The following is a 12,387-nucleotide window of genomic DNA, read 5'->3' on the forward strand; positions in this document are numbered from 1 at the left end:
AGAACAAGCCTTTGGCATGGACTGATGGGTTCCAGAAAGTTCAAGAGATCATTTGAAGGAACTGGCTTTACCTTTGGCACAAATGCGAGCTGGGGAGGGGGTAGGTGAAAAGGCAAAGATTGGAAGGAAATATCTGCGAAGGTAGAAAAAGGAAATTTGAGAACTGATTGGCTCTAGTTGCTGTCAGCGGGTGGATGTCGTTTTCTTCTCTCTCTTTTTGCTACAGGAAGTGATTTGCGGAGCTCACCGAGCCTTTGTTGAGAAGGGTCTCCTCAGAGTGAGTCACGCTTTTTCTGGGAGCAGCCCCGTGCAGCTGGGCGCTCGCTCCATCAGCGGCAACTATGACTTTTGCAAGGCAAGGGTTCCACCCCAACCCGCGGTCTCCAGGGCCCGCGCTGCGTGGCTGCTGCTCTGCTGCCTTGTAACGGTGAAAGGGCTCGATCGTCGGCCTCGGCTGTCCCTCTCCGAAAAGGCTGTCCTGGGACCCGGGCTCCTAGTCCCGCTCGGGGCACCGCGGCTCGTGTGCTATGCGCGGCAGTCCGCGCCGGGGCCGGCAGCAGCAGCGCCCGGGTGGATGCGGCGAGCCCACGGAGGGGCATGCTTCCACGCACCAAGTACAACCGCTTCAGGAATGACTCGGTGACATCGGTCGATGACCTTCTCCACAGCCTGTCGGTGAGCGGCAGCGGCGGCAAGGTCTCGGCGGAGCCCGCGGCGAGCCCCTACCTGGTGTCGGGCGAGGCGCTGCGCAAGGCGCCGGACGATGGGCCCGGCAGCCTGGGCCACCTGCTCCACAAGGTGTCCCACTTGAAACTCTCCAGCTCCGGCCTGCGTGGCCTGTCGTCGGCCGCCCGGGAGCGGGCAGGAGCGCGGCTCTCGGGCAGCTGCAGCGCGCCCAGCCTGGCGGCCCCGGACGGTGGCAGCGCGACCCCCGGGTCCCGTGCCCCGGCCGCCAGCATGAGCGCCACCAGGAAGAGCCGGGCCAGCGACGAGCCGTTGCCCAGGCCCCCGCGGGGCGCGCCGCACGCCAGCGACCAGGTGCTGGGGTCGGGAGTCACCTATGTGGTCAAGGTGGGTAACCCGAGCACACAGCTAGGCGGAGGTCTTGGGGACGGGGTGCGGTGGGGAGGGGGCAGTCGGGGCGACTGGGGACAGATGTCCTTCTCTGAAACCCCAGGGTGCAGGGACCACAGACGACAGTTGAATGGGAGGAAATGCGCCCTCCTTAGCCATCCTCTTTCTTGACAGGGCAAGGAGTGAATTACAAATGCTCAGTGTGGGGGAAAGGTTGAACTGTTTGGTCATCTTGCATGGAGCCTGCTTTCCCCAGGGCACCGTTGGTGAAGCACGCTTTGGCCACCTGGCTTCTTCGGATGTCCGGCTACTGTTCCTCCCTCCCTAGGGATCTATCCCTGAGATCGTGGCCTGGCCCTACTAGAGGTACACTTGTCAGACCTGGCAGGCAGGCTTCTCCCCAGTGAAGGATGAGCAATGTGTGTCCTAGTGTCACAACTTCTGTGTCCTCCCCTGGTGGCAGGGTGGGCCGTAGCTCCCCTCCAGAGCAAGAACGCCCAGCTTCTAGAGGGCAGGGCAGACACTGCCTTGCTTCCTTGTTAAGATGGGTTCTAGCATCTTACCCAGAAATATTTTCTTTGGTTCTGAACTGTTATGGTTTACAACAGTGGAGGAGCATCTGAGACCATTTCCAGGGTGACATAAGCCTTATCTGCTAAAGGACTAAGAGGGAATGAGGTTGTGGCTCTTGGACCCACCTGATGGAAAGGAGTTTTTCTCGAAACACAATAATAATAATAATAATAGTAATAGTAATAATAATAATAATAATATCCCCAACGTAATTGACAGAATCACTGCGGTTCTCAAGTATGCCATGGCCTGTGAGGTACTCAGCACAGCTCAGCCTGTCTGCCAAGCGCCCATTTCCCTCAGCCAGACCAGCTGCAGCAGCCACAGCCGCAGCCATGCTTGGCCCAGATGAGGGCCAGGAGAGTGTCCAGGGATTCGTTTCATCGTGCTCCCACTCACTCAGGACACTGCTTTTCTGTTGTAACAGAAGCTCCCTCAGGCACCCGTGTTAACAAACCCGTGGGACAATTGTCTGGTCTGTAAGCAGTAGTTTCAGATCCAATTTAAAACTTCCATAGGACATGTCTTCAGACAAAAATTCAGTATCTTGGTAGCTTGGAACTAAATTCTCTAAGGAACGTCCATCATCCTTGACTGTATAAAACACATGTAAGGGACGTGGCCAAGGAGCTCCCCTTCTCCAGTCTGCCTTTAGTTGGTCCTCTCAGCTACCGTGCGCAAATCCCATCTACTCTTGCTGTACTCTCACAAGGGGTACAGAAATCAGCGTAAAACACACACATTCTGTTGAGTTTGTCTCAGGAATGGATGGATACTGCTCATTTAAATTATATGTCCCAGGCCCAAAGAGCAAAGCCAAGCAAGTGAGCAAACAAAACCTAACCCCCGACAACCTCAGGGTTAAACCGTGACTGGGATACAGTCTTTACCTCTGGTACTCTCGTAATCGCATCTTCTGCTTGCTTTCGCTAAGCGTTTAAAAATAGGTAAATAGAGCTGGGTCAAGATGCTGGTATGTATTCGGTAGAAAACAGAGGGTTGCTTTCAAAATGAGGGACATTTCTCAAACTCATACTTTAAAAGAACCATTTGGCTTGGTGTCAGCTGTACCTGTGGTCAAACAGTAGGTCAGTGAATCTGGAGTTTGAAGATTCAGCCAGACAAATTTGAATTTTAGGGAGAAAAATCACTTTAATGAAGGCTTTGCCCTGGTGAGATGAGGCCACACGGCCAACATAGGAAGATAGACAGCCTTCTTAACCTGGGATCTCTCTGTGGGGACAGTTTTGAGCTATCCCAATGTCAGTGGCCATATATGCAGGGCCAGAAAGCTGACTGGGTCTACCCAGAGGGTATTTGGGTCCCCAGGAAGAGGGTACAGCAGTCCCTCAGAGGCACTTACACACAGAGGGGCAGGTACCAGTCGCTAGTGACACCCACTATAGTGACCCAGTCGCTGTTGGCCTGGCTGTTTGTCAGAAGCTGTGAATGTTTATGCTCCCATGAACATAAACCCACAGGTGGTCCCCACATCTCCAGAGAAGCTCGAGATCACACAGAAAGGAAGCTAGACACCGAAGGACAATTGCAGTCCTTGTGTGCATGTCTCCTTCAACTAATCACGTGGTCCTCTGTTGGTACACGTGAGCAGATTTCCCACATGGACATGTCGAGTTCAAAACCGACTTGCTTTATTGAAAAAAAAAAAACCCACAAAACTAAAACGCTCTTACTTTAGTGTTTCTCTGATGGTGTCACTGATGAATGAAGGATCCTTCTGGAACCTTCAAAAGCCTGCATCTTAAACCTGGAGCTCGGTTCTAAAACCTGAAGGTTTAGCCTTTGTGAAAGGGCTCAATTCTTTTCTATACACTTCTTTTTCTAAGTTAAAGAAAACCCCGGATATTTTCTAGTTTTCTGGAAAACTCCTACACTGCATCATCACACACGATCTATGAGAAATACTTACTGATAGGTGGCAACTGGATGTCGAATCCGGGAGTGATAACTCAGATACTTCAAATTCATCTACTTGGGAGGGATTGTGGATTTTGTGGTTTTGATTGTTTACAAAACGAACCATTTCTGGGGCAGCTGCGGACACTGAAGACGGATGAAAAACTGAAAACTAAAAAAAGTTCCCGACCAGCAGGATTCCAAGCTCACACTGCACATCTAAGCCATATTTTCTGCCACCTCTGAGCCTGCTGTTGGTTTACCCCTTTCTTTCCATTAAAAAAAAAAAAAAGCACACCCCTCCCCCAACATGCTCAGACAGGGTCTTAGTATCCCAGGCTGGCTTTGAACTTACTGTACAGCCAATGACAACCTTGAACTTTGGATACGCCTGTCTCCACCTCTGCATGGAGATCGCAGGTGTGCACAGCCCTGTCTGGCCCATGGAGATCTCCTGGTGCTGGGGATCATACCTGGGACTTCCAACATCCTGGATAAGCACTCTGCCAACTTAGCGGCAACCTGAGCCTGCTGTTCCGTGAGGGTGGGGCTTATGCACTCTGGAGGGCTCAGCTTTAGACTGTGTCAGCTAGGTCTTGGTGGCAACACTACTTTACCCCTCTAAGTATTCCAGACACTTGCTTAATTAAGAGAATGAACAATAAGCCATGCCCTGGGTAAACAGAACAGAAACCCTAACAATTAAGAGCCATGAACTGTGTCCTTACATATCAATCTAAAGCTTGCTTTCTATGTGGATATAAGGGTCACCTGGAGATAACTGGAGATAAAGGAGTGTGGTTCTGAGGCTGCCCATCTGTATCGCAAGTGTGGCTGTCATGTGGATCTTTCGGGCAGCTCCTCCTTCTCTTTCTTAGTTCCAGTCAGGGAAACTTTAGGAGGGAAAGCTGGTCTGAGCCCAGCAAGGAAGAACAGTTGTGGATAAGCAGGTCTAAAATCTGGTTTGGGAACTGAATGGTGGAGGCTGAGACTATGATTGTGGGCTGTGAGACCGTGGTCTGCATCAGGATAGCCTTTGGCTCCAACCTGCTCCCCACAAGAAGGGCTCTTTAGAATCACATTTTAAAAGGCTGAGAGGGGTTGATGTGCTGAGAAGTGACCACATTTAGGGCAGGCCCCAAATAAGAAGATTGAACTGAGGAGAAAGGCTTGAAGTCCTTGCACAGAGCTGTGCACCCTGTGGTTGCCACCCAGGGAGCTGGCAGACTGGGAAGCTCATGGATGTTGCCGACCCCTCTGATCAGTTTGTGGCATCACCCTTTCCTGGGGTGAAAATGACAGGCTACCCATGGAGATTTTATTATTGGGAATTGACCCCAGAGCCACACACATGCTCAGTTAGAATTCTACCACTGACTTCCCCAGGCTAGAAGAGGAAAAGGAGGGAGTTATTTCCTGGTGTGTTGGGACTGGTTTTCTTCCAGAGCAAAGTCTTTTTTTTTAAAATTTAAATAATGCTTTTAAAATAATTTTTCTCTGATTTATGAATCTAGTGGCATCTGGAGTTTGTGAGTCATCTGTTTTATTCATTAATCTTCTATTTATCTTTATGGGTGGCTTTTAAAAACTAGATTTATTCCAAAATTTATTCTTAAATTTTGATTTGACTCATCTATAACGACATCTTTTTCTTCCAGCTTTATTTTTTAGTAACCATGAGTAAAGTTTATCCAAAATAGTCATTGCCAAGTCCTTGTAAGTACATCCATGATGCCTTAGATAGTGAAATTAATTGGGCTTTTGTTTTGGTTCTAGATGAGTTGAACTTTAAAGGTTGATGTTTTCTCTGAAAGTTGTTTGACTACCCTGTAATATGTAGCTTGCATGCAAATAGTGCCTAAAACATTTGAACGATAGCTTTAGAAATTCTCATGACATGTTAAGTTCTTAATTTGGTCTGGAAAAACGTGTCCTCTCTTGTGTGACATAAGTGTTGATTTATTAAATGAATACACTCGCCACATACCTATGCCTCATACCCCACTGCAAAGGTACATACATATGCATACACCACACATTTTCCATACATATATACCTTACATCCTACACACACACACACACACACACACACACACACACACACACACACAAACTGTCTAGAGATATACTCAAACCACACTCACACATACTACACCACACATGAGAGTACAACTCCATACCCTACATACTTACAAACATACATGTTGTTATAACTGATCACCACACAAACATACCATGCTTCATATATGTAAACATCTGTACATTGTACACACAATCATAGATATACACAAATGCCACATACCACACTTACACACCACACACTGTGTTACATATGTACTTTTATACACACATTGTATAAAGATATGCACATATCATACACATACATATATATATACTACATATCATATACATACACACTATCATACTTATAGATATACACACATGTCATATACTATACACAGATGCAAAGTTTACATCTCATATATATGTGCCTTTCATTGCATATATATGTATGTTACACACTGTATAATACATAGATAGCGCATACCACATACACCACACTGCATAGATATACACAAATGCCACACATTATAAATATACAGATATAGCACATGTCACAAACATACAACCCTCACACTACATAGATATACATATATTCCCTCTCTCTCTCTCTCTCTCTCTCTCACACACACACACACACATACTCACACACACACAGACACACACACACACAGACACACACACAGAGTTTTCACCTGTGCAACACATCACGTATCGCATACTCACACATATGCTCCCTTCCATCCCTGCAACCAATCGGTGAAAAACCAATGATATTTTGGATTGGGAAAGTCTTCATTCTCATTCAAAAGCCGCATTTCTAGAAATACCCAATTATCTAGCATGTCTTGCTTACATTCATGCTTAAGAAACAAGTCACCCTGAATGATAAGCTATCACTTTGTCCTGCATGAAACAGACCTGCCTGTGCATCCGGGTTTACCTTTCCACAGACGCCTGTGTTTGAAAGGCTGAATGATAAGCAACCTTTAAGCAGCGCCCTGGTGACAGAGCAGTCACCATCTCACGAGGTGTGTTGAATTGTAGCCTCAGCATGGGTTATCATGTATCAGAGTCTGGGCTGGCTGGTAAGAGGCAGGGAAGCTCACTCTGCGCTCGAATGGTCAGTTCATTTCTCTTGACCACACTGTCCTGCTTTGGAAGCTGTAACCAGGAGGCTGGACTGATAGAAATGCTGGAGTCACGATTGGGAGGCTTCTACTTAACCTAATTGGAAAGATGGGCCTGTGACAGGCACTGCACCTTCAGAAGTGCACTCGCCTGGGTAGAAGAGTGCTGTGCCAAGGTTGCCGCCAGTGGCAGCTGGGTGGAAAAGCACGGTAGAGATGAGCAGGAACAGGAGGGGCTAGTACACTCATGAAAATGGAAGTGTGGAATCATTTAATTCATAATGGGATCATTATGAATATACGACTGAGAGGTGTGAATATATAAGGCTGAAAGAAATGGCCAGGTGTGCACACAAAACATGTTACCACATACAACCTCTGGTACTTGCTGGATAGAGAGTATCATTCAGGTAGGAGACTCTGAACAGGAATCGGCTATTGCGTGGGAGGATGCTGACCACAGTGTATGCACTAGAATGGATGCTCACCATGGATATGTGTGACTGTACTCTTAGCATGTATACTGATCATGTATGTATATATGTATGTATGTATGTATGTATGTGTGACTATACTCTAGCATGTATGTATATTGATTGATCTTATATGTATGTATGTGTGACTGTACTCTTAGCATGTATACTGATCATGTATGTATGTATGTATGCATGTTTGTATGTGTGACTATACTCTAGCATATATATGGACCGTGTGTGTGTGTGTGTGTGTGTGTGTGTGTGTGTGTGTGTGTGTGTGATGACTTTACTCTAGGATAGACAATAACCATGGAGTATGGTTAATTGCATGCAAGGATGGTTGACATTTGTGTATGTGTGAATTGTACGTGCCTTCCAGTGTGCTTGTGGTAATCATTGCTTTCCTGTAGTGGCAAAGCCAAGTAATTTTGTGCTACTTTGATTTCCCTTCACCATCCCCACCCCTAAAGCAACAGCATTGACAAGAAGCCCTGTGAAGCACGTTCACCTGTGCCTACCTTATCTCATGAGAGCCTTTCCTGCATGTTCACTTCTGAGTTTTCAAACAATTATGAACAGTGTTAACCTAGCTGGAGTTGAGGGGACATCTCCTGTGGATCACTTGACCTCTAGCAGTGTGTGAAGAATGGAAATCTGACTTCCCATAGTTGGGGCCACAGTGTGTCTTCATACCCCGTTAGGGGAGTCAGCGAAGGTATGTTGGGTGCCTCTTGACCCTCCTGTCACCACAGGAGATGGCTGCTGCTATTCTCTGGGAGCTCATACCTTCCCGACTTGCGGCTGGTGCGTCTTCCGGAGATCAGGTTCAAAATGGCTGAGTTGATAGCAGCAGCTTGTCAGGTCCATGGATACATGGATCCTAGGATTCCGGTTTTAGGGATGCACTGTGCTATTCCAGGGTTCGCCAGACAGTGAGATCTGGATTTGTAGCTGTGATTTTCAGGTCGTATGAGAAACTGGCCATAAACCTCGAGTCTGCAGAAAAGGCATTTTAAGGAGACAGTTTGGGAAAGGGCCTTGTAGTACCCACAAGAGCTGGGTTCCTGATCACCCAGTAGCCATGTTAACACATCGGAAACCCCTCAAAGTCAAGGTGTTCTGAGAAAAAAAGTTTAAATAACTCTTTGTTCTAGTGCTGAGAACTTCAGATGTGAAGCCACACTAGGGCATCTGATGAAATGTGTTCTTGTTCCAAAGAGGAAACCTGTACCACAGAGCCTTCATTCCCTTCTGTCTTTTGAGGAGGTAGAGAAGCAAAGTATCCAGTCCAAAGCTTGTGTGTGTGTGTGTGTGTGTGTGTGTGTGTGTGTGTGTATGTATGAGTATACATGTGCAAATATGAGTGCATATGTATATTTGTGTATGTGAGTGTATGTAGGTGTATGTGTGAGTATATGTGTGTATATATGAGTGAACGTATATGTGTATTTGTGTGTGTATGTGCATACGTGTGCAAATATGAGTGTATATGTGTATTTGTGTATGTATGTGTGAGTGTATGTGTGTGTGTGTGTGAATATATGTGTTTATATATGAGTAAGCGTATATGTGTATTTGTGTGTGTTTGTGTGTGAGTGTGTGTGTCCACATCCATGTGAGGTGTTTTCCTCAGTTTCTCTCCACTTTATTTTTTGAGATAGGGGCTTTAACTGACTCTAGAGATCACTGATGCAGCTAGAGTGGCCAGCCAGTAGCCTCAGGATCTGCCTGACTCTGTCTCCCTAGCCTCAGAGATTACGGGTCTATGCCACCTTACCTAGTTTTTATTTTAAGGTATGAGCTGGGTCAAACTCAGATGTTTGTGAACAAGCATTTCACTATCTGGGCATCATCCCAGCCCTTGTCCCAAGTGTGAAGTTTATTTTGCCTCAGCTTTTCAAAGTCCCTGGAACTTGGCCTTCGCCTGGCCTCAGGTCTGCCATGCTCTCTGCTGGGGTCATTCTGAGAAACTCCATCTGCTCTCATCCTGTGATTGTTTGACAGTCAGTCTAGAGGCACCTGCAGAAAACAACTTTAATATTACTGCTTTGTACTTCGCAAATATTAATGATTTCCACTGCCAACAGCCCAAACACAAAATGCCCGTTAAAGAAAAAAAATATTAAAAATCAAACTAACTGTAATGCATTGCCTCACCATACATTCACACCGATGGGCCTGAGTGACCACTTATGGAGGCCTCTGAGACCGTCGAGCAGACCTTTAAAGTCTTTAAAAGACCTCTTGGGTATTTTATCACAGTAAGGGAAATCTGACTAACATGCATAGAACTGTGACTAGAGGGGTGTGCGCGCCCGAGTGCGTGAGTGTCTGCTAGAAGTTAATGTCAGGGAGTTTCCTCAATTGCATTCCCCCTTAATTTTTAAGACAGGATTTCTCGGTGAACCTGGGGCTTGCCAATTCTGCCACTCTGCAGGAAGCCCCAGGAATTCTGCTGACTCCACCTCCACAATGGTAGAATTGCAGGTGCATACTGTCGTACCCTCGTTCTACGCAGATGCTGGGGCATTGATCTCTGCTCCTCACGTTTACATGCCCAGGCCTTTGCCAACAGTGCTGTCTTCCCAGCCCACTGTTCCCAGGTCTGAGTCCTTGGTTCCTGAAAGTTTCGAGGCTCTGATGGCTATTGACACTGGGAGCAGCCTGCATGCCTGCCTGGCATCGCCACGTGAGTGGCATCAAGTGTAGCAGCAGAACGCATGGCATCACACGTGTTAGTGGGACAGGTCACCCCAGGCACCCAGGAGAGAGGCATGCTTCTATGTCAGGGTGTGTGACATAAGATGGAAACCCCATGGTCTTTCCCTTCTAATTTGCAAATATTCATAAACACCAATACTTTATAGATGCAGTTTGCTTGTTTTAAGATTTGCTCTTGTGGAGATGGCTCCGTTAGCAACATAGCTCTTGTTGCAAATACGAAGACCGGAGTGTGACCCGGAACCCTCTAAAAAAGCCAGGCATGGTGGCATGTGCTTGTCCTCTCCAGGGTTAGGGAAGCACTGGATCCCTGAGGCTTGCTGGCCAGACAGTTTAGCCTTCTTGGTGATTTCCAGGGCAGCAAATGAAAACAAACAACAAACAACAGAAAGGAGAAAGGAGACTAGATGGTGCCTGAAAAAGGACACCCAAGGTTGAGCTCTGGTCTCCACACATACATCGTCCTGTGCTCCTGCAAACACACAAGCACATTTACTAACACACACACACACACACACACACACACACACACAGCGCTTCTTATGAAATGTTCAATAAAGTTTTTTGACAGGTGTTTTTTGACCCAATGAAAGCAAGCACAATCATAAAGTGGAACGAGTTGGATGTGGGCACGGAGCCCGAATTCTGAGACGTCTGTTACCGTCCAACTGTCCATGCCCACCTGTAGGAGAGAAGCAACCGGTGGCTACTCTGCCCGACGCCTAAGGCCGGCGATGGGGGTCCCAGCTGGTGTCTGAGGTGGAAGGACTGTTTCGATTAAGGGTTTCTCTGTATGAGAAGCAGCTGGCAGCTCTGTCCGAAGAGTGGAGCTGTGGTTCTTCTCGATGAAGTCACACTTCCTGTAACGAGCACAGTGACCTATTAACTCAGGTAGGAGGGGAAAAAAGGAATTCCAATATGGCCACCTAGTGGAATTGTTTTTGCTTATGGATGGGGGTCACTTGAGCAAAGGCAGTGTAAGAGTGGCTACACCCGTGAAGAAAATGACTCTTCCAGCAAGATTAACGGTTAGTCGTCCTGCATCCCCTGGGAGGGTTGGGGCTTCCTGAGCCCTTCTGTAATCAGGATGGAGTGCTGATGACCCCGTCTAGCGAACAGCCCCATGGCTGCTGTGAGGTCATGTGCTCAGTGACCACGTTACATCCAGAGGACAGCCTTGGAAACACTGCTCCCCATCTTCTGGCTTTAATAAGATTTCTTCCCACATTACCTGGGCCTTGGATGGAGCAATACAGATGTCCCACATAGGGCCAAGAACTTGACAGTCACCTATTCTCAAAACTTTAACTAGTTATGGGTGTTGTCAGTTTACAACTGCTGGGCAGTATAAAGAGAAGTTTCTCTGGCCAGGGCAGGAGCAATGCTACTCTATGGGTGTAAACAAATATTTACAAGGGAGTTTGACAGTGTGGCCATTTAGCAGAACAATAGTAGTGGGTTCCCTGCTAGGGCCTATGAGCTCCTGAGTCATGCATGGGCTTTTGTCCAGTGTATTAGTAGTTAAGAGATATTTAGAAAAATTGAACTGATAGATCAAAAAATCCATATGTACATACATATATAGAAATATATGATATATACATATATATATATGGCTACAGACAGACAGACAGACACACACATGAATGGATTTATTAAAGTGGCTTACAGGCTGTGGTCTGACTATTCCAGCAGTGACTGTCTCCCCACAGAAATTCTAAGAATTCAGTAGTTGCTCAGTCCACGAGGCTGGATGTCTTAGTTGGTCTTCAGCATGCACAGGAATCCTGAGGGAGCACGCTCCAATGCCAGTGGAGGGATGGACTTGCCAGTGAGAGGGAGGGTGAGCAGGTAAAGAGCAAGTACTCCCTTTTTCCATGTCATTATATAGGCTGTGACCCAGGTTTAAGGTAGGCCATCCCAATCAGACTTTACAGTACTAGGCCTTACTTGTCTTTTGGAAAGGCTCCAGTGTTTTTCCTTTTGTTAAAAGATCTGAAACCCCATTAACCCACTCCTGCTTTATATCCCATAGCCATGAGACCATGCTCTGACATGTTAGAGCATGAGAACATGCTCTGACATGCCATAGCCATGAGAACATGTTCTGACATGTTAGAGCCATGAGACCATGCTCTGACATGCCATAGTCATGAGACCATGTTCTGACATGTTACAGCCATGAGAACATATTATGACATGCCACAGCCATGAGAACATGTTCTGACATGTTATAGCCATGAGCCATGTTCTGACATGTTATAGCCATGAGACCATGCTCTGACATGCCACAGCCATGAGACCATGCTCTGACATGTTACAGCCATGAGAACATGTTATGACATGCCACAGCCATGAGACCATGTTCTGACATGTTGCAGCCATGAGACCATACTCTGACATGTTACAGCCATGAGAACATGCTCTGACATGCC

General features: G+C 46.9%; 1 protein-coding gene across 1 annotated transcript in view; it reads left to right on the forward strand.

Moving 5' to 3' along the window:
• Positions 1-597: 597 nt before the first annotated feature.
• The window catches only part of Shc3 (SHC adaptor protein 3), a 120,454-nt gene continuing 108,664 nt past the window's right edge, over positions 598-12,387 (forward strand). Inside the window, exon 1 of the mRNA NM_001105743.1 lies at positions 598-1,071. Within this exon, the coding sequence (NP_001099213.1) occupies positions 598-1,071 (474 nt within the window). The remainder of the gene's footprint in view (positions 1,072-12,387) is intronic.

The sequence above is a fragment of the Rattus norvegicus genome, chromosome 17 (genome assembly GCF_036323735.1).
Source record: "Rattus norvegicus strain BN/NHsdMcwi chromosome 17, GRCr8, whole genome shotgun sequence".
NCBI classification, from domain to species: domain Eukaryota; kingdom Metazoa; phylum Chordata; class Mammalia; order Rodentia; family Muridae; genus Rattus; species Rattus norvegicus.